A 24,666-nucleotide genomic window follows, 5' to 3' on the forward strand; every position below is an offset into this window, starting at 1 on the left:
TATTGCTTCAAGAAAGACCTAAAATAATCACAGCCGCAAGAAAAGCAACTGTTTTTATTTCAAAACTAAGGCAGTTTTCCACCTTTAGACAAAAAGTATTGTTGTTCTGTTTTTTTATGACTGGATATCCTGCCTTAGTCTCATTCGTTAACATTTTGAGTTCTGCCTACTTGTCTTAATGTCTTGCATGTCAATTCTATCCTGTGACACACTGGTTGGTACCTTTGGACTGCGGCCACAAAAAAACGACCAATAAACAGCCTATTGAAATTCCTGGGTTGTGCCAAGTCGTTCATTATGACTAAGAGGAAAGTATTTTATAGTTGATTTTGTTGTCACGAGATCGTCAATTTCTGTCGATACGCATCGATTGCTTTGTTTAGGGCTCCGTAAATCCTCACACGTTATATTTTCGTATATATAACACGCATTACTTAAGGAATATCGAATAAATCATGTCTCACGGGTACAATTATCTTCACTGGTTCTCTCCTTCAATAGTTGGTTTTATATGTGTGTGTGTGTATATATGTTAGATATAACACCAGTTATTCAATATATATATGTAACTTTTACATAATCTTTAATCAAAATTTTATTAGCCTAGTTAAGCAAGTGATGCTAGTCTTTCACTCTCAGCTACTGCCAAAAGTCTCGCATTACATTAGAAAAATTAGTTTTAGTTCATAAAGACAAAGTAAACATGTTAATGTTACATTTAAATGCTACGTTGTGGAATCTAAAACATAACCCAGTCTTTCAGTACCTCATTGAATCTACTTTTAAGAGTATTAAGGAAATATATAAAAAAAAATATGAAATGTATTTAGATTCCTAAGTATTAATATAATGGTAGACTTTTACAATGTAATTTTGTTATTTCTGTGTTTAATTGTGTCAAATAAACGACACTATGCAACAAAATGTTTACTTTTTTCTTGTTCCTGGACAGAAAGTGTTATTTCCCAGTTGCTTATGCCTAAAGTAAATGGAAAAGACCTATTTTTCTCTTCAAACTTTGCTTTTGTGACCTGGAAGCGTATAACAAAAACATGATGGGAGACTATATTTGGGGGCTGATACGTGAAAGTTATTTACATTACAGTCGCAAATCTCAAAAAAACTACTCACTTCTGAATAATTTTTGTATAACTTTAGTATAAATACATGTAAATCTTGATTCATATGTTGTTTTATTCAGACCTTATGTAAATGGAAATGTACAAATTTGCCCGTTTTTACGTAGAAAATAAGTTAATTTCTAAATTTCATCATCCAGGTTAAAAAAAGCAAAGTTTGAAGGGAATAATGGTCATTTTCTGTACTTTTACAACATAAACAATTAAGAAATAACACATACTATCCAGGAACAAAATTTGTGTAACACATTACGATTTAAGTCATGTTCATGTAATTTTTAATATAATTATGTCTTAGTTTTAAAATTTCAAGAATAAATATTACAGTATAATTTTGTTAGTTATGTGTTTAAATATGTTGAATAAATATTTTACTCACGTTCACATAATTTTCGGCCTCGACTCTTAATCTGAAGGTCGAGAGTTTGAATTTGAATCTCCGTCACACTAAACATACTCGCTATTTCAGCCGTGGGGACGTTATAATGTGACGTTCAATCCCACTATTCGGACGCCCAAGAGTTGGTGGTGGGTGGTGATGACTACCTGCCTTCCTTCTGGTCTTACACTGATAAATTAGGGACGGCTAGCGCAGATAGCCCTCGTGTAGCTTTGCGCGAAATTCAAACCAAACCAATATGATTTTTATTCTAATTATGTCTCACTTTTAAAATTCTAAGGAGATGAAAATTTCATAGTCACATCTGAAGTGGTTTATGGTTATATCAAGTTTCAAGGTAAACCCCCTCAAAGTTACAAAAGCCACTCTTCAAGACCCTCTCAATCAATTTTAGTATCTATCTTTTTACTTCAGAACGTTTCAGTAATTCTTTTTTTTATTTACTGAGCGGTTTCTTACTGTTTTCTTCTTCTTTTTTTTTTTACACCGGAAGTCTTTGTCGCACACCCAACACCACATTCCGTCTCGACACAACATATCAACTCTATGTCGTCTGGATTAGTCTCCGTGGCAACATCGTGACAGGAAGATCACACGTTCCATTATTTTCTTTTTCTTTACTTACATTTAATCCTTGATAAAGAAGGGTTCCAACGTCCAAAATCGCTGAATCTATCCATGTTTTATGATTGTGTTTCAACCCCTCGTGTGAACCAGCTAGCATTCAAAGCCACAAAGATTTTTTGTGACAGATCTGCAAGGTTACTCGAGAGCTGTGTGTATAAACTGTCCCTAATATTGAACTGATGGACAAGAAGGAAGGCAGTTAGTCAACTGCATCAAATCTCTTTTTTTGTGTGTCCCCCAGCGATACATCTGCAGACTTACAACACCACAAACGGGATTTCGATACCCATCGTGGGCAGAGCGCAGATAACCCATTGTGGGCTTTGTGCTAAAGTTTAAAAAAACTCAAACAAACAAAACTTTTCTTTTTCGTTTCTGTACCCAATTACTGCCGAAAGTCTTGTATCATCCTAAACTCATCCAATGTTTCTTTATAGAATCGAATGAAATCTGATTAACAATACTGACGTGGAAGAACACAAACAATAAGTCGATCCTTCATCGTCCCAAGGTTGAGCAAATTGTTTTAGTTCGAACATCGCGCAAAGCTCTTCGAGGGTTATCTACACTAGCCATCCCTAATTTAGCAGTGATAGGCTACAGAGAAGGCAGTTAGTGATCACCGTTCACTGCCAACTGTTGGACTTTAACAACGAGTAGCGGGATTGGCCGTAACTTTATAACGCTCCCACGGCTGAGAGAACGAGCATGTTCGGTGAAGGTGAAATGAATACCGAGTCTTTTTCCGTCTATTCTGTCTTTCATCTTGATAATACTACTGTTGTACACGTATGTTAATTAAGGTGAATGTTTCATACTCCATTTCATTTCTTGGGGGTTTGAGTCTAATTATCACTTTCCCACTGGTCTTTTCGCTGTGTATAATGTTTTCTACCTTTATCATTACCGGTCGACTCCTATACTTTTACTTCTATATATTGGAAGGACATCGTTTGAACTGTGACGTTTTAGATGGTGAAAAGATAGATTAGCTCGTAGTAGGTTTATCACAAAGAAAGATAAATTTTTGACAATCACACAGGATGTAATAATAAAAGAGTTGATTACGTCATTAATTGCCACACTTATATGGTTATATAATATTATACGTAATATAATATAATATACATCAATATATAATATTGATTTACGTTTTTTTATTGCTTACAATAAATCTATTTCCGATTAACGCTTTTTTATACGAGATGGTAATTTATTTTTACTTTTATAACACCAATGATGAATATATTGTGCTTTTTAATTAAAAAATTAAGACGGTATTCTCTGGGCAATACAATTATTGCTGGACTATTTGTTAGGGAAGTGTATACATTATTCAGTATGTAATTCTGAAAATTGACTTTGACGTCATAATAAACCTTGTTTCGACCTCGACTGCGAAACACCGAACATAGTCTGCACTATTAATGCCACAATGTCATATGAGTTACATTTCTTCCTTGTAATGTCATTTCAGCATCCATAAACAAAATATCTGAATAGGTTAACATATTCCTTCATGGAATGTGTACTGTTTGTTGTTTATGGTCTGTCAACGTGGTTATTTAAACATAGTGCCTTAACAAATTCATGTTATAACTCCAGAAAGATCTCTTTTGATGTGGTTAATTCTTACACACTCTATCAAGTCACATCACACACGGTACTATATAATATGGGAAAATAGAGTAAGATGGCTGTCTTGAACTTAAATGTGACTTTACCGGTTAAAATAAACATTGGATATAGACTATTTTTTTTAGACATTGAGAAAAAACCACATTTCTAGTAGTTGGAAGCCGCTTTACCCATAAGGTTGAATAAAACGGCATTTTAATATGTAGTAACATAGCTGTATTCTAAATCCAAATACCTGCAATCTAATGTAAATGTTGCACCTAGCAATTTAAAAAAAAAACATTTTGAAACAACAAGGCTTGCATTATATACAAGAAGCATGTAAAATACACAAAATACAGAAAAACGTGGGCACCAGAGGGTAGATTGTGGCGACCTCATATGGCAAAAATATACGTCATTGGTGTGGGTAAAACGACCTCCCATCCTACCCTGATTTACTTATTGTAAAGTACATTGTAAAAAGTTGATGAACTGGAACTGTGTTTCTTTTATGCCACATTCAAATATTTATAACTCCTTTTTTTTTTCACAGATAATAGTTACATATACTTTACTTTAGAGGGCAGCACGTCAAAACTTAAAAAAAAATACAGAAATAGGCCGTCTTAACTAAATGTATCTTAAGACGACTGGTATGGGTTTAAAACTTTTATTAAAATAAAGTAGAGAATAGTGTTTTGACCTTCTTGGGTCATCTTCAGGTTAACAAAGAAACTTTGCAACTGACCATTGCCAGACATATGTCTTGCAGACGAGAATGTAAACGGTTACAAAATTGTAGGGGGCGTTACAGTATATGTTAGGTTATTAATTAGTATGGGTATAAAAGTGTTCGTTTATATTGGTTTAATTTAGATTTTAGTTGTTATATAAGTAGGGCTTCTTTGATTTTGCGTTGGTTTATGTTTGTTTCCATATTTAATACGTGTGTATTTCCTGTGGTTATGTTGTGTTTATTTGATTTGCAGTGTTCAAAAACTTGTAGAGGTGTTTTTTTATGTGTTGCAAGATGGAAACCAGATTCAAAGAGCACAGAGTGTTGTTTTACAAAAGACTGGTTTTGTTACATTCTATTGTACCTATAAGTTATTAAACTTTATATTATATAAAATTTCATAATACATCGTTCATTTTTGCAACAACAAAAAAAAATCTTTTTTTTCTCCAGAAGTTTTGATTCACTTAAAAAAAATTAAGTAAAAATTCTTTAATAGATTCCGAAGATATCTGATCTGTATAACGTCTCCAAATCATTTCACATATTTATAAAACATACAGATGGAAACACTAACATATCACTCAAAAAGAAGATCTCTTACACGCACTACTCAAAGTATGCTTTTCTAGGCCTAGGAATGCAATTAAATTCGTGTACTAATCCATGTTCTCTAAAACCCTCGCTAGAGGGTGAAAACAATTTTTATACTGGAAAAGCAAAATTTCATTATTTTTTTAAATTCTCTAACTGCCCTCCATGAGATCAAATTTAAATTTATTCTCTTTCAGCCTTTCAGTGAATAAAAGAATGTTAGAAAAAATAATATTGGATATTTTAAGTTGAAAATGTATCACACTTTTAATAGAATCACAGGGAATAACACGACTAGTTTTCATCCACATACAACTAGTTGTTGTTTTCTTATTAACTGGATTTAATAGACACATTCGTGACACGCAATATCCTCAATGTCTGTTGAGTTTAATCACTGTAGTATCTACTCTGTGAGTTTAGAACGTTTCGTTATACAACTGACGAAAAGTTTTTCAGACTTGTAGTTAGGACCACCTGAAGAAGTTGATCACGTGTTAAAATAGGGTTAGTCAGTAATAGTCTTACAATATGTGTGGTTGTACGCATTAAGTTTAAACTGGCTTCAATTTTCACCTTTCTTCTGACTTAGCCAGACACAGCCAGGTGGTTAGGGCGATTGACTCTTAATGTGAGGGTCGCGTGTTCTTCACCGTCACACCAAACATGCTCGCCTTTTCAGTTGTATGGACGTTATAATGTGACGGTCAATCCTACTATTCGTTACTAAAATAGTCGGCTGTGGGTGGTGATGACTAGCGGCCTTCCGTCTAGTCTTACACTGCTAAATTAAGAGCCGCTAGCGCAGATATCCCTCGTGTAGCATTGCGCAAAATTCCAAAAAAACAAACAAACAAACAGATTATTCTACTTAACGTTCAGCAATGATCATTTTAAACCATTATAACCTAGGGAAAGATCAGAAAACATCTAAGTCATGTAGCAATACGTCACACTAGCTGTTTTAAGATTCAAGTTTATCTTTATTAAATTTGCAGAACTTGAAACACACATTTGAAATACATGTAATGATAAAGTAGTGCAAGATTTCTGTACTATGTTTCAACCACATTTCAGTGCTTCCAAAATGCAAATTGTAACAAAACAGATATTTAATGTAATGTTCAGTGAGTCTCTAGGAAACAGCAAGTGATATATATATGTAAACACAGTATATACATTACAGTAACGTTACTGAGTATTTGGGAGTTCAATCCATCCATCCATCTAACGGTCCAGGTGTTCCCAACCGGTGGATCGCGACCCCCCTGCGGGATCGCGAAGCCTTGGCAGGAGAGTCGCGTAGCCTTGTTAGAAGTAGCTTAGGATAACATTAATTTTATTTCATCAATTACATGTCGCGAGTGCCAAAAGGTTGGGAACCCCTGATTCTAACCCCTCCCAACGTAATAAGTTAATATTTGTTTTATAAATTTCAATAATGATTAAGTGAGAAAGTATCGATTTTTTTTTCTGTAACAATTATAACCCTCGATATAACCCGTAGTATAACCAACTTTAGTAGAATAAAATGAACAGGAAAACATTCTTATCTCACCCTTTACGTCTAAGAAACGTAAAACTAACCTTAACGTTCCAACTGAAATACAGTTGCTTTAATCTACCACGTTTAACCGTGTTATTAATTGTTCCATGAACAGTGAAACTATACACAGATGAGCGAAGCCGCTAACACTACATCACATACGTATTTAACGTTCGAGTGTTCTAACTCGCTAGCGAACCTGAAAACTTCCCGTTATATAGGCAACGTAAAAAGAAAACACCTTACCTCATTTACCATCCCATGAGTTAGATATACAGAGGAGTTAATGAAGGGGTATCACTCCGATAGTTTAATTAGGTTGTTCCTAATGGTCCTTGCACAAGTTTTTACCGAACTCGTCTTGGCAACCCATAATATGACTAACGGATTCTCTTATTTAAGATGGTTGAAATGCAGCAGAAATTGACTGTGCAACCAGGTTAAAAAAATCTCCACCCTCAGTTGGATACAGACATATTGTTTGGACGAATAAAGAACTGCATGAACACGAGGAGCGATGTAACCATTAAAGCGTCTTCCTGGTTAATTAATTTAAAGTAATTGACAATAATTTAAAAAAACACACACATAGAGCTATCTGCGGCGAATTGAGCCCACACTTTAATATTGTTTCAGGGACACTAAATTGTTTAAACAATTCGTAGTCTTTACGTAGCCTTTTCGCAACACTAGAAACTAGGTTTCGATACCCGTAGTTGGTAGGGTACACGTAGTCCGTTGTGTAATTTTGTGAATCACTTCGAAACAAATAGCATGTAGGTGACTAATACAACGTTTTACCGTTGCTTAAAGACTAAAACCTTTTGGGGTTTTTTGTAATATATTTTAACGCTATATATACATATATATATATATATATATTTACTTCATTTTGATAAAGGTAATATATACATGAACTACGATCATAATTTTGACGGTCAAAGTCACAAAAGTCAACACAAAATCCTATTTGTTAAAATAGGGGCCGATTTAATATACTATTTTTGCTCCATTACTCGGTCAAAAATAACTGTAGTTCAATGACACGTGACATGGGGAATGTTATTCATCATCGTTCTACCAAAAATGATTTGTGTCCGTTTATAATGATGGACACACGGACACATTTTCGTAATTTTTTGAGAGCCGAATATGATGAACGCTGTGCCACCCCCGTGGCATAGCGGTGTGTCTGCAGATTTACAACGCTAGAATTTACGTTTCGATAACAGTGGCGAAAGGCAAAGCACAAATAGCCCATTTGTGCTAAGTTTTAAACAAACAAACAAACAAAAGTCAACGCTGCGTGTCGGAGGTATGTTCTACACTGAGTGCCCCTATTATATGATATGAATTTGTTGCATACAAATTATTTCACAAAACAATACGAAAAGAATATTATTAATAAGACGTTCTATGACAAGACTATTAGCTTAGATCTATATTCAATTATTGGTTAATTAACGAGAAAGAGTGTAACAGAAGAGACCACGCATATACAATGAACAAGACCATTACATTGGATCTATATCGAATTACTGTTTAATTAAAGGAAAAGACTGTAGCAGCACAGACCACACATGAACAAGGAACTAACTATCTCATTTTTTTAAAACCGAAATAGAAAACCTTATAACCCGAGCGCTTTCGAAAGGTGGACCTTTTTATGGATACTGAAGGGAACGAAAGATTTTTTTCTCAATCAATAATCCACATTAATTACAAAACCATAAAACTCTAATTCTTTCCTTAGGCTTAGAGATAAGACTAATATTAATTTCAATAATAACGTCTTTAATTATTCCAAAACAATTCTATTCTTAAGTAAAAAACTTGTATTAGTTAATTAACGTTTCAGAGCTATAAAGTTTTGTTTGTTTTTCTGAATTTCGCGCAAAGCTTCACGAGGGCTATCTGCGCAAGCCGTCCCTAATTTTGCAGCGTAAGACCAGAGGGAAGGCAGCTAGTCATCACCACCCACCGCCAACTCTTGGGCTACTATTTTACCAACGAATAGTGGGATTGACCGTCACATTATAACGCCCCCACGGCTGAGAGGGCGAGCATGTTATGTGTAACGGGAATTCGAGCATGCGACCCTCAGATTACGAGTGCAGCGCCTTAACCACCTGGCCATGCCAGGCCTAACTATAAAGTATTCGCTCAGACTGTGAGACATGTAGTTATGTTTATTTCAACAGTTGATAACTCTAATCCTGTTGATAATATCGAGTCATAGCTAATATTCTGACCTTTACATACCCTTCATCTGATTATTACAATAACTTAATAGAAACACATGAATCATTTATAACTAGCCATGTTTTGATTATTTTTTCAAGGAGTGTCGTAACTTCTAGTGACACTTGACACTAAACGACCTGAGAGGCGTTATCTTATCACTCAGTTTCATAACATTCCTTACTCTATTTTCTATCTCAGCAAAATTACTGATTTTATCGTGAACATATCGTAGATTCTTTAGATCACTGTACGAGAATCGATATCTTTTCAGCGCCTAATTTGACCTACTTTCAAGCATCGTTGTTTTCCTAGAATCACATGGTCGTAATTTGTGAGAACTTTTGTGAAGAATTCTATCTGGAGTGTCTGAGGAGTTGATCTAGACGACGGAACCTCTCGCTAATGTTTTCTGCCTAAGTTTACTGTCTTCTCGGGAATAACTTTTTTTTTTGTGTGATTTCACAACTGAGCTCAATGGCACGAAAATTGGTTAGTTTAGTATGTCTTTTCCAAATTTATCTACAGGAACACTACTCAGTTCAATACTTGTCCCAAGTTTATCTATACCAACACTACTTAGTTCAGCATTTCTCGGCCCCCCCCGCTAGTACAGCGGTATGTCTTCAATTTACAACGGGGTTCGATTCCCCTCGGTGGGCTCAGCAGATAGCCCGATGTGGCTTTGCTGTAAGAAAACAAACAAACAAATCAACATTTCTCCCAAGTATATCTGCACCAACACCACTTAGTTCAACATTTCTTCCAAACTTGTCTACACCAACACCACTTAGTTCAACATTTCTTCCAAACTTGTCTACACCAACACTTCTTAGTTCAACATTTCTTCCAAATTTGTCTACACCAACACTTCTTAGTTCAACATTTCTTCCAAACTTGTCTATACCAACACTTCTTAGTTCAACATTTCTTCCAAACTTGTCTATACCAACACTTCTTAGTTCAACATTTCTTCCAAACTTGTCTATACCAACACTTCTTAGTTCAACACTTCTTCCAAACTTGTCTACACGAACACTTCTTGGTTCAACATTTCTTCCAAACTTGTCTATACCAACACTTCTTAGTTCACAGCTTTTCCAAACTTGTCTATACCAACACTTCTTGGTTCAATATTTCTTCCAAACTTGTCTATACCAACAGCTTCTTAGTTCAACATTTCTTCCAAACTTGTCTATACCAACGCTTCTTGGTTCAGCACTTCTTCCAGGCTTGTCTATACCAACACTTCTTCCAAACTTGTCTACACGAACACTACTTAGTTCAACATTTCTTCCAAACTTGTCTACACCAACACTTCTTAGTTCAACACTTCTTCCAAACGTGTCTACACCAACACTTCTTAGTTCAACACTTCTTCCAAACTTGTCTATACCAACACTTCTTAGTTCAACACTTCTTCCAAATTTGTCTACACGAACACTACTTAGTTCAACACTTCTTCCAAACTTGTCTACACCAACACTTCTTAGTTCAACACTTCTTCCAAACGTGTCTACACCAACACTTCTTAGTTCAACATTTCTTCCAAACGTGTCTACACCAACACTACTTTGTTCAACATTTCTCCCAAGTTTATCTATACGAACACTATTTAATTTAACGTTTCTCCCATGCTTATTTGGATTTTGATTTAGGAATGCTATTATTCCAAGTTGTGTTTGTTTGTTTGTTTTTTTAATTTCGCGCAAAGCTACACGAGGGCTATCTGCATTAGCCGTCTCTTATTTAGCAGTCTAAGACTAGAGAGAAGGCAGCTAGTCATCGTCACCCACCGCTAATTCTTGGGCTACTCCTTTTCCAACGAATAGTGGGATTGACCGTTACATTATAACACCCCCACTGCTGAAAAGGCGAGCATATTTTGGTGTGACGGGCATTCGAACCCGCAATCTTGAGATTACGAGTCGAGCACCTTAACCACCTGGCCATGTTGGGCCCAAGCTGTTTGTGAACCTGCTTCAAAACAATTGTTATTCCCAGCAGCAGACACAGGCCTTAACTCACCTGCAATACATTCTGTTAAATTAGCATTAACAGATATATAGATATATATATATGTTAAACTCTAATCAAATTATTGTTAGATATTCACCTTTTTGTGGTAAATAAAGCATGATCTTTGATAGTATACCCTCATTGTGTTCTTACGTACAATACACAATTATATATATACATACGTAGTAATAACATAACGATTAATTGTCATATAGTGAATAGGTTTGTATTGTTGTATTCTACTATTTTCTGAATTATTTTCATAATTATATTACAATTATTTTCTAGCATGTAATTTATTTTCCATTACTTCCTAAAGCTTTTCTTTCTTATTTTAGTTTTCAGAGTATTTACGGGACCAGTTCAGAACAGCGCACGTGTAAAACAAATTTCAATAAAATTTCATAAGTAGCAATATGGCGCTCCTATGTGAAAATACTAAAACTTCCCCTTATGTTTATAAGCCAGCTAAAGTAACAAAACAGAAACACTCACATTTTCGAAACCTAACCGTGTAAATAACAATTTTAAGAGATTATACTGTATATACCATCTTACGTGCTCCAATCAGCAGTCTTCAAGACTGCAATGCTAGCATCGATCCCTGAGGAAGTTCAGTGTTCTTTCCTAGCACTTTATGGGAGGGCTCTTGACTTCTCTGACAGTTGTAGTGACAGGGGCCATTCAGACGTGAAGCTCAAAAACATCGTAAAGTCCAATGTCTGAGCTTACAACATCTGGTCATGATCACTGTTTTCTAACGGTATTTTTTGTCGCAAAATAGGTATTTTAATGTCATATGGATATCACATCAGACCTTTATGGAATCGTTCTAAATATTATATTGATTGATATTATTATACTAGATTGATGTAACTTTAAGCATCGATAAGAAATCGTTTCTAAACTCAATCGAATTAAAAATATATATCCTTAGACCCAGATCTGGTTAGCCTGAAACATCTGAGTCTCTTCTTTTTATTTGTTCGTTTGTTTTAAGCCTAAAGATGTACAGGGCCCACCATAGCAATTTAAGCCTATTTTAATGTTGTAAACCGTCAGGCTTAACGTTGAAGCCGTCAAGAGCATTTGAATTTGAAGAGATAACACTTGTTTTAAGACGCACACTTTTGAAACTGTATCCTTCGATACTGTAAAAAAAACAAAACATTTTCGTTAAAAATCAGAAAATCGAAGAAGTAGCGTACATCACTCAGAGCTTCAAATATCTTTGAAGTTAACTGTTGATCACTGTACGATACATCTCGATAAGAAGAGTGTTCTACTTTATGTAAAAGATTCCTCCTTCGAGGAGGTTACGCCTCATTTACCTTACTAGTTTATCACCACAAAAAGCGTTAAACAAAGAGCACTTAGTAGCCAACGTTTCAACAGAAAAAGAAAGGTACTGGAAACTTATGTTGAGATTTTGATTGAAATTAAGTTAAAAATGCCATGTTGTTTTTAAGTAATGTTTTTTAGCTTAATACTTTGTCACTAATATATCGTGTGCGTCATAAGCCATAGTCTGTGATCATCTTCAACAAAAAAAAGACAGTTTTAGTAATTGGCAAATTTGAGGTCAAAAACATAGTATGCGTAAGTTAATTACATTACCATGCTAAAAAAATCCTGAAGTTTAAGCATTACTGTCCCTAATTCAGAACTGATTACCAGAGAAGACAAAGTTACAATCCCCAGGCACAATGCGGTCTCCTTTAGCTGAATAGCAATCAAAACAATAACTGACTGACTCTTCTCTATAATGAGTTACAGAGAATAAATGTTTGAGCAAATATAATGAACTAATAAAAGAATAGTTTAATAAAGATGACCATGTCCTGTCAGAAAACTGAATCCAAAATATCCTTTTTTAACCTGTTCAGTGTCGTAGACGAGATAACTCGTCCAAGCTGATCTGTATCACAGTGCCACGGACGAGTTAATTCGTTCTCAATAATACCTCACTTCAACGCTAGATGTCAGCACCATACATGCATTTGGCCTACTTACAAATTGTTTCACTTTCGATCCAAAATGACGTCACGAAAAAAAGTTACAAAATGAAGAAGTATTAGAGTTGTATTGGAGCAGATGAAATACTTGGCAGTCAACAGGTTAAACTACTTACATTCGTAAATTAGTACATAATAAAAAATGTGGTTTCAACAAATGATACGTTATTATTAAGCCAGTGTAGTTAAGGTCTGAAAACCTTGTTAAAAGCCATGTTTTAAACATTAACAATGTTCGTTTTCGGCAGTTTTGGAAAGTTTCTAAATATCGGCCCGGCATGGCCAGATGGTTAAGGCACTCGACTCGTAATCTGAGGGTCGTGGGTTCGAATCCCCGTCACACCAAACATGCTCGCCCTTTCGATCGTGGGTGCGTTATAAAGTGAAGGTCAATCCCACTATTCGTTGGTAAAAGAGTAACCCAAGAGTTGGCGGTTGGTAGCAATGACTAGCTGCCTTCCCTCTTGTCTTACACTGCTAAATTAGGGACGGCTAGCGCAGATAACCCTCGAGTAACTTTGCGCGAAATTCTAAACAAACTAAACAAATTCTAAATATCTCGTTAAAGAAAAAAAATTTACGTTAGACTTTTTACTTTGTTTTCTACACTTGTAAATACATGTATATATCTTATACATCTACATCTGGTCTGAGTTTTACTTCTCTGGTTCTGCAAGTCTAGTTAAATGTTTTTATTTTGGGTTCAAATACGATAATTTACCCTGTTTAATCCAATGTTTTCGACGATACATGGTATACGAACGTCTCGGCCGACAGGAACTGTGATATTAGGGATAGGCTCGGCAAAGCTCGGTAAGAATTCGGAAACACTTCGTAATACTTCGTCAGAGTTTACTGAAAGAAAACGAAACCATATGATTTCATTTTAATGTTATGATATACAAACTCGAAGCAATGTTTAGCAAACTGACTAACTTAATAAGACTGTTCAGTAAATCTATTATATCTAAGTTCCTCTCGCTTACCTTCTCTCATCATTTTTACCAAAATAAGCAACATAATTACAAGCTTAACATAATTAATCTTAATATTCTCTTAAGTTTAGGTGATAGATAAATCTGCGCTTGAAGAATCTTAGAACATCAGTTAATTATCTATTAAAAGTTTATGTTAACAAACTTGGTAATACCACAAAATGTTTAGCAGTGCAGCATTAAAGCTATAACGTGACGTATGGATATCTAAACATCTTGCTTCAAACAGATTTTATGGACGCCAGAAATATTAAGTATGAGTTACTTTTTTCAATCGTTTTTCAATATTTATATGAAAACTATTTTCTGGAATAAAGTCTTATCCCCGAGTTGTCATGCATTAAGGACTTCGAAAGATTCAGCTTTCCCAAATGGGCAGAGAGTGTACTTGTTTGTAATTAAACACAAAATTCCACAATGGGCTATCTGTGCTTTGTATTGAAACCCAATTTCCAGCGTTGTGAGTCCGTAGACAATCAATCCACCGTGCCACTGGGAAAGGGTATGAAGATAGATGGTCCATCTATGACTGCTCGATGGACAACATCCCTTGAACATCTGTCGTGGGAAAACAAGTAGTGATCCCAAAAAAAATTCCTTTATGGGTCATGGGGCATCATGCTCACCAACTCGAAAATATTACATCGTGCATATAATAGAATAACGTATCTAAACAAAGGATTGAAGCGCCAACTTTGCTTATGCCAAACTACATCTTTAACACTACTCTGTCCAAAACTAAACATTATTCTATAGTAGTCGGCTGTTAACCAGTTAATATAAACTTGTTAATATTATGGTTAAATGATGTTCTTTCAACTTCATCAATAATTTCTTACATAATTTCGAAAATAATTGGAACAAAATAAAGTTTATCCATTTTCTTCTGCGATATGACAATTATTATGGATAAATGTTCATTAATGAATAAGATATTCAAAGGTCTTTGTGAACGCCCACCCCCACACATTCCAGTAGATATGTGCTTCAACTTCGGCCATTGTTCATTACACATTAACCTAGCTCGGTTCATCATATCAGTCTCTCGAGTTTTATCGGCCCGTCATGGCCAGGTGGTTAGGTCTCTCGACTTGCAATTCGAGGGTCCTGGGTTCGAATCCCCGTCACACTAAATATGTTCGCCCTTTTAGCCGTGGGGGCTTATAATGTTACGATCAATCCCACTATTCGTTGGTAAAAGAGTAGCCCAAGAGTTGTCGGTGGATGGTGATGACTAGCAGCCTTCCCTCTAGTCTTACACTGCTAAATTAGGGACGGTTAGCGCAGATAGCCCTCGAGTGGCTTTGCGCAAAATTCAAAACAAATCAAACAAACCAAATACACTGGTAAATTAGGGACGGCTAGCGCAAATAGCCCTCGTGTATCTTTGCGCGAAATTCAAAAACAAACGAACTAATGTTTTATATAGACGATCGTATATGCCTCATTAATAGCCTCGTTATCTCAAAGCATTGCTCAATTTCTGTGGAGGAATATAGTGAAACTAGTGCGTCAAGTACTAACAAACCCTCTGTAGAACTATGTACTCTATATGTACACAGGGATACTTTAATGGATATAAAGAATATAATCACCTGATGTGAAGTGCACGTTGCGTGTATTACACAGATTTTACGAATAAGAATCCCGCCGTTATATACAATATTTAAAATACAGTACCAAAAACTAATTTAAAATGTTTACTGTTTGTTTTTGTTTTTTGAATTTCGCGCAAAGCTACTCGAGGGCTATCTGCGCTAGCCGTCCCTAATTTAGCAGTGTAAGACTAGAGGGAAGGCAGCTAGTCATCACCACCCACCGTCAACTCTGGGCTACTCTTTTACTGAAGAATAGTTGGATTGACCGTCACATTATAACGCCCCACGGCTGAGAGGGCGAGCATGTTTGATGTGACGAAGATTCGAACCTGCAACCCTCGGATTACAAGTCGAATGCCTTAACCACCTGGCCATGCTGGGTCATAAAATGTTTACTAGTGTAATATTAAAGCTATAGCATGACGTATTGAAATCTAAATACCACGATTCAGAATGGTTTTACGGGCACTAGAAATTTTAAACATGAGTTATTACATCATTTCTAGCGTTTTTCATTAAAACTTACGTCTGGGTTGCAGCGCATTACAAGATACTAAATCCTGTTAATACACAAGTAATTAATCAAAACCGTAATTTATGGTAAATACAAAAAAAAATGTTAATGTAGTTTTACATGGTTAAATTGTGCTACAATTATTTGTTTGTTTGTTTTGAATAAAGCACAAACTTACACAATGGGCTATTTGTGCTCTGTTCACCACTGATATCGAAACCCTGTTTTTAACAGTATGAGTCCGTAAGAATAGTGCTGTGTCACGAGGACGGGGAGTGCTACAATGAAGTATTATTCGTTTCATTGTCAGAAAACACTAACTTTTTAATTAATGTGACTGATGTAAAGCTCTGTTCACTGCGGGGAATCGAAACTTGGATCTTGGGGTTGTAAGTCTGTGACCTCACCGTTGACACATCGGTGGAAAATGTTTTATCAAGCAGCAGGAAATTTGGAAATGTCAGTTAACCCTTCATGATTGTATCAAGTGTATATTATATATATATTAATAGCTACAAGTCTATCGGGTCAGACATGACCAAGTGCTTAAGGCACTCGACTCGTAATCTGAGGGTCCAAGGCTCGAATCCCCGTCACACCAAACATGCTCGCCATTTCTGTCTTGAGGGTGTTATAATGGTACGATCAATCCAATTATTCGTTGATAAAACAGCAGCCCAAGAGTTGTCGGTGGGTGGTGATGACTAGATATCTTCCCTCTAGTCTTACACTGCTAAATTAATGACGGCTAGCGCAGATAACCCTTATACAGCTTTGTGCGAAATTCAAAAACAAATAAGTCTATCGTAGCATAGGATGTACCGTTTTCGCGTTTTTTTATTCTTTCATAGTTTGGTCATGCGCAGCCTGTTGATGACGTGTTCGAATTTTGTTACCGAACTTATTTGATTTTTCGGCCGTTTAGGTCGTAATGACCAATTAATGATGAAAGAGTAGCCCAAGAGTTGACGGTAAATGGCGCTGACTGAATTATGGACGGCTATCACAAATAGCTTTGTACGAAGTTCATGAACAAATATATTTATAGTCTCTTCTTAATGTTATAACATTTACTACTTCACATTTATATGATATATGGTCAGAAATTATTATATGGCAATCACATGCTATCTAATATGCCACAGGAACTAATTATGTTTCAAAGAACTATTATGTGTTATTAACTTATAAAATATCAGAAAACATTATCATATCGCAAAGTGTTATTAACTTATATGTACAAATATATAATATATTTTTAACGACAGTCTTACGTTAAAATTTTTACTTGTTTAGCAAAAGTTTCACGTGTGTCATGTATCTTTTGGATAAGCAAAAGCATGTATATTTATAACACTATACCTGTATATTATCTTATTATAGTACCAGTTGAAGTACCCGTCCGCTGGACGAAGTTTGTGTAAATTCATGATTGATGAAAGGTTGTCTTAGGACATTAAAAATTGTTTCCCTTATATGTAATTGTCCATAAAAAGTGTAAGACACAAAACGAAAAACTGAAAGTTTCAATGTATCTTCCCATGGGCCTAATAAACATTCATACTAATTTTGGTGAAGATACATCGATATCCTGCGAAGTAGTTACATGGATATACAACAGACAGTACTATTATATTTATATTCATAAATGAATCACATAAATATGTGCTTACGTTACACTGGCTTATAAAGTCTTAGGGGCTACAGAGTTTCTGGCTGTTTGTATTTTTATTTATTATAATATATTCATAAACTTACCTTTGTAAATAGTACTACCAAGTTGCTTTGGGAAAGTTCTTTGGTTACTTTAGAGCAAAGCCTGGCCCGGTATGGCCAGGTGGGTTAAGGCATTTGACTCTTAATTTGAGGGTCGCAGGTTTGAATCCCTGTCGCACCAAACATGCTCGCCCTTTCAGCCGAGGGGGCGTTATAATGGTTGGTCAATCCCACTATTCGTTGGTAAAAGAGTAGCCCAAGAGGTGTCGGTGGGTGGTGATGACTAGATGTCTTCCCTCTAGTCTTACACTACTAAATTAGAGACGGCTAGCGCAGATAGCTCTCGAGTAGCTTTGCGCAAAATTCAAAAAACAAACAAACAAACAGAACAAAGCCACACCGGGCTATATGCTGCGTCCACCGCGAGAAACAAAAACAAACCGATTTTAGCGTTGTAAATCCGTAAACTTACCGTTGTTCCAATGAAAAGCATCACAAACATTTACGTACCTAATCAGTTTATGTTTTACATTTATAATAGTTTAAATTTGAAAGTTTGCTTAAACTTACAGTAAATGCGTTATGTTGTATTTATTTGTTTGTTTGTTTTTATTTCACGCAAAGCTACACGAGGGGCATCTGCGCTAGCCGTCCTAATTTAGCAATGTAACACTTGAGGGAAGGCAGCTAATCATCACCACCCACCGCCAACTCTTGGGCTATTCTTTTACTAACGGATAGTGAATCTACCGAAACAATATAACGAGCCCACGGCTGAAAGGACGAGCATGTTTGGAGCGACTGGGATTCGAATCCGCGACCTTCAGATTACGAGTCGAACGCCTTAACCCACCTGACCATAGCGGGCCTCGTTACGTTGTAATGGTACGTCGATTACAAAAATTCAAGTTTTGTGCATGTTTTGTCAGATGTACTTTTATAGTATTGTCCAAAAAAAGAAGCTGTCAGATTCAATCTACAACTGAATTTGAAGTTTTATTATGTCAGTTTCGGTTTGTGTTTTAGTGAAACGCTCCTGAAGAAGTTGTAAAGCGAAACGTTGAGTGTCTAATTAAATGAAAATCTACATTCTGGTATTAATAAGGTCGTTTATTTCTAGGTTTATTGTGTCTTCTATAAAACAATATGAACTACGGAAACACAATTGTAAATATTGTATTTGTTTTGTTTTGAATGTCGCACAAAGCTACTCGAGGGCTATGTGCGCTAGCCGTCCCTGATTTAGCAGTGTAAGACTAGAGGGAAGGCAGCTAGTCATCACCACCCACCGCCAACTCTTGCGCTACTCTTTTACCAACGAATAGTGGGATTGACCGTCATTTTATAATGCTCCCATGGCTGAAAGGGTGAGCATGTTTGTTGTGACGGGAATTCGAACCCGCGAGTAAATATTGTAAATATTCATCCATCAAGAAATTGTTAACGGATATTCTTTCAAATATTTTTAAATGTTTACATTCAAATGGTGTGACTGTTAGAAACAATCTAATAACTTATTACGCAGTGTTCTGTTGTGGTCAGATATGTAGGACGTCTTTACCGCATTGTATAGTAAAACTGTATGTATTTTTCTTTATATGTGTTTTGTTACTTAATTATTGTTTTTAAAATGCTTCGTAGCATTTATTTTTCTCAGAACATTTATACTAGTTAGATTTAAAAACGAGTTGTAAAACGATTTGCATTAAGCTAAATACATTCTCATTGTCAAGGCTTAAGGGAAACAGCTTGGCTTTACTTTCACGTAATTGTTTTAAAGAAAGCCTGCCACTTCTGTCCCCTTCCTTTCCCATCACTACCATTCGTTGCAACTCAATCCATTTTCAATCCCAGGATAGAACAATCCGTTTCCTGCCTTCTCAACTCGTGAGCATTACTTTAATTACATCTGCAAGCCACAAATGTTTGATTCTGCCATCATTAGTCGAGATAAGGAATGAACAATGTGGTTCTCTAAGACATCTGGAAGCACTTTCAATAGTCTAGCTACTTACCAATATGTCTTTCTCCAGTTTTAACACTTTAAGCCCGTTTACGGGAATAATTTTCAATGCTAAACCCGAACGTTTTATCACACATAACTCGGTAAGAATAAGACTGTTTTAATACAAGTTTTAAAAACGTTATCAACAAATTAATTAAGACCCAAAGTACAAAGGTACGTTTTCGATAACTTTTAGCGCATATAGCCCTCGTGTAGCTTTGCGCGAAATTCGAAAACAAACAAGCAATCTATAAATTTTTAATACTTTGATTGGCGCTGACACGTTTAAAGTAAACCAATGGCACGAAGTGGGATTTAGTTTACCATATTTTAAGCCTTGTAAGATGCTACATCGTGGAAAACGCACCCTAATTTTGGAAAGACAATTCTGAGGCAAAATATTTTGACTCAGCAACCAACACCTTGATGTAACCTTGACGTTTCTCAACCTACTGAGTAAATACAGTGAAATACAACATATTCTTCACAATATATTGACAATATTAGTTAAATTCAACGTTTTATGCTATTAAAAATCCTTCTAATTGATAAGTAATGAGATTACGATCAATATGAGAGGCCGCTTTCAGTAAACCCTAAGATAACCTCTTGTCTTAACCCATCATTTTTGTCTTGGAAGACGCATGGAGATTATTGAAGGTATTTTTCAACAACAAAAAAGTGCGTCTTACAAGGCATAAAATACGGTATATTTTTATGTAAAATATTTGTTGTTGTTTGTTTTATGTAACGAAACAAAAGACCTCCTTCATCAAGTTTTGAAAAATTGAAACCGAATAAGTGGTTACATAAAAACCAGGTTCTAAAGTACCAGTGGTTTATTATGGCTACAGTTGGCATTACCAACCTGAAAAATTCCTTTTGCGACTCGTGAACGAAGCAAACCAGGTGGGAAACACGAAATTCAATCTAGACAATCCTAATTTCGAACTATAAAGAACCAGTCAGCACACCCCGCCACCATTACAGCTACTTTGAAGCGAATAATTTTAATTAATGTCGCTGTAATAACGTACCCTGAAGAGAACTTGTTTTTCTTATGTTCTTTGTAATTAAACACAAAACTACACAAAGGGTCATCTGTGCTCTGCCCACCATGGGTATCGAAACCCGGTTTTTTGCGTTGTAAATCCGCAGACATACCTCTGTATCACTGGGGAACATGGAAGTTGTTCAACAATATATCGCGATCTGGAACCTTGATCGTATGATTCGCAGCTGCTAACTTATAAACCACGCCTGGTTTCTTAGTGGGACTGAAAAAAGTGTGTTTCGTTGGAAACAAATAATCACAAACTAACTTGTTAATGTTTTGGTTTTACTCGAAAACTGATTTCTTGTCAATACAAAATCACTTAGATTCAACGCACATTACTTGGCGTGTGTGTAATAAGTTAGTTAGAAGGCTCTGTTATGTTTCTTACACTGGAGCAACAATGATCTAACAGGCTTTCCTGAACAATATGGAAATACAGGGCTTTAATTTTCCATTGGCCCGGCATGGCCAAGCGCGCAAGGCGTGCGACTCGTAATCTGAGGGTCGCGGGTTCGCGCTCGCGTCGCGCCAAACATGCTCGCCCTCCCAGCCGTGGGGGCGTTATATAGTGACGGTCAATCCCACTATTCGTTGGTAAAATAGTAGCCCAAGAGTTGGCGGTGGGTGGTGATGACTAGCTGCCTTCCCTCTAGTTTTACACTACTCAATTAGGGACGGCTCGGTGCAGCGGGCTAACAACCTACTCACTTAAATACCTGTTGAAGAATCCGCAAGCGATTGCGACCCTATGTTTCTTGATGGAATCTAATGGTGAATGAATTGATGAATTTTCCATTGTTCTAAAATAACAAAAAAAAACTCGAAACATTAGTCAATTACGATGTTCTATTGTGACTGTTGTCCATAATTAAAAACAATCTATAAACATTCCTGATAAAATGGTTTCATTACTTAGAAAGTCCTTGGTTTCAGTTGTAAAGCATTACTCCTTCTGTCCCTAAATTAAACCAATTAGAACATTTCTGATAAACTTTGCGATGATAAGGCATGAAACGTTATTCAATCACACCAATCTTTCTGTCATAGAGTCTCACCAGGTTAAACTTATCGTCCCCGGGGTTTGATTCCTTGCACTGAACAGATTGCAGATAAACAATAATTTAGTCTTGTGCCAAAACAACGACATTAAACGTTTTTTGCGCATTGCTCTGGTAAAACCAAAATACTGCATCATCTGTTGCAGTCAAAACCAATATCATCGCATCCATATACTATACTCTGCTTAATCCTTAAATTCCAACAACTAGTTCTGATTATAATACTCTAACAACAACAGAATACACAGACTTCAGTGTAAGTGATCCTGGATATTCTAAGTCTTGAAGAGTGGCTTGTGAAACTTATAACTAATTAGAACTATTTTACGAATTCTTAAAGCTCTTAAAAGTTTCCACTCTTCGTATAAATATTTAACCATTTTTATGGTCCTTGTGGTAATTCACATCCTTGTTACCAGTGGTGCTCCCCCCCCCCCGTGGCACAGCTGTCTGTCTGTGCTAGAAATCAGGTTTCGATAAGTGTGGTGGGTATAGCACAGTATCTCATTCTTTAGGTTCTAAACAATCAGTGTTTAATAATTTGTGGAGAATCCTCTTTCTTTTTTGATGTCTCTGCACGGAGTTGTTTATTTATATTATGTTCTGTTGCCGTTTGCTCATTATAATAAACGAAATGTGAAAAGTAAGTTCTGTTTTCTGTCTACACCAACATATGTCATCGTTTACGTCAGTGTTTCTCAAACATTTTCATCTAATTACTTCTGCGGGATTCAAACTCCCGGGGACATCCACCTATCCCACCCTCACCTCATGGAAAAATGGCACTGCTTCTGATATGACTTTTATTTTTGACCACCAGGTGAACCCTCTCAAATTACCAGTACGCCGCAGACCATACTTAAAGAACCACCAATTTACAGTAATAAAATTAATATATTTTGCAAAAGTTTGTTTGATTTTTTATTTAGTGCAAAAGGCTATCTGTACTAGCAGTCCCTAATTTATCGCAGTAAGACTAGAGGGAAGGCAGCTAGTAATCTTTTGAGATATTCTTTTAACAACAAATAGTAGGGTTGACCGACACATTATAACGCCCCCACGGCTGAAAAGGCGAGCATGTGTGGTGTGACGGGAATTCGAATAAGCGACTTTCAGATTACGAGTCAAGAGCCCTAACCGTTTGGCTATGCTGGGCCACGTTGCAAAAGAAACGTAAATAAACATTCCACACGCAAAAAACAAACTTCGTTGATACCAACAGTTGTAGTAATTGATACAGAGTTTAATCACCGTTTAATCCGTTTATAGGTCGGCTATATTACTGATATTGGAGTATCATAATATCATTATGGGTACAGGAGTAAATAATATTTAAGTGAGAAATACGTGAAACATGTGACGTAATAATGTAAAACTTCGCAATGCGTAACCGAAAGTAGCATTATGTTGTAGTTATGATATCACTTTGAATTAGCGCAATATAAGTTTTATGAACAATAAGTCGTGACTTTGTGCTTTATGATTGATTTAATTGTTTTACAATGTGATTCAGCTTACTGGTTTACTACTAACAGTGTTTAAAACATATTCTCTGATTGTCCTAATTTGTCAGTTATTTTGAACTGTTAAACGCTTAATGTTCTGGTAAGTCAGAGAGCTTAGAACGCTAAAAATCGTTCTTTCGATACTCAAGGTGGGCAGAGCATACACAGTCCACTGGCCTTAACAACACGCAAACAAAAAATACAAACTTAAATCAGTACTTTACAAATATTCACTGTTATTTATACTAGCATTGACGTTGAATATTTATTAAAAATATATTAAGTATAACTTTATTTAAACTATATAACTTAACGAACGATTGATAAACAAAGTGTTTGTTTATATGTATGTCTTGAATTTCGAGCGCAAATCAACACGGGAACTATCTGCGCTACCCGTCCTTACTTCAACAGTCAAAGACAAGAAGGAAGACAGATAGCCATCACCACCCACAGCTGTTTCGTGGGCTACTCTTTTACCAACAAATAGTGTGATTGAAAGTCACATTATAACGTCCCACGGCTGAGAGTATAAGTATGTTCGGTGGGAGTGGACTTGCGCCCTCAACCCTCAGATTGCGAGTCGATTGCCTAACCGGGCAGCGACAAAGGGATTTATGTATATACAAAAGTGTATGAAAATAATATTGTTTATTCTGTCTGTTAAAGAATCATATACATGACCACTAAATGTTTCCATCTTTATTGACCCCCGCTGGGACAGCGGTTAGTCTTGGGATTTACAACATTAAAATCAGAGGTTCGATTCCCCTTGGTGGACATAGCAGGTAACCCAGTGTAGCGTTACTATAATAAAACACATACACACTCCCATTATTATTATTGACCCCTATGGGACAGTGGTAAGTCCTCAGCGTTATAAAGCTAAAATTAGGGGTTTGATACCCGTGGTGGGCAGAGCACAGTAGCCTATTGTGTAGCTTTGTACTTGACTTCAAAACAAATAAACAGTTGTTGCATCAGTGGCCCAGCGGCATATCTGCAGACTTATAACACTAAAATTCCTAGTTATACCGAGTTTTGAGGAGTGGCTTGTGAAACTTATGGCTAATTACAGTTTTATAGATTTCGAGGACTCTTAGATATTTAATAATTCTTGTGGTCTTTGTAATGGTAATTCACATTCTCAGCTCTGGTTCTCTGCTCAAATAGAAACACACAAATTATTATTACTAGTCGATTACTCTTGGCTCCAACGAATTAGATCTATGTGTGACGTATTCATGACGTAATATCTGCACCCTAAGAAAGGTCAAAAAT

The 24,666-nt window shown here is 36.1% G+C and overlaps 1 protein-coding gene across 2 annotated transcripts in view; it reads right to left on the bottom strand.

Moving 5' to 3' along the window:
* The window catches only part of LOC143239185 (lachesin-like), a 148,182-nt gene that overhangs the window by 68,294 nt on the left and 55,222 nt on the right, over positions 1–24,666 (bottom strand). For both annotated transcript variants that reach the window (XM_076480056.1, XM_076480064.1), the window contains exon 2: positions 13,659–13,792. In XM_076480056.1, the coding sequence (XP_076336171.1) occupies positions 13,659–13,792 (134 nt within the window). The remainder of the gene's footprint in view (positions 1–13,658; positions 13,793–24,666) is intronic.

This window comes from Tachypleus tridentatus, chromosome 2 (genome assembly GCF_004210375.1).
Source record: "Tachypleus tridentatus isolate NWPU-2018 chromosome 2, ASM421037v1, whole genome shotgun sequence".
Classification (NCBI taxonomy): Eukaryota; Metazoa; Arthropoda; class Merostomata; order Xiphosura; family Limulidae; genus Tachypleus; species Tachypleus tridentatus.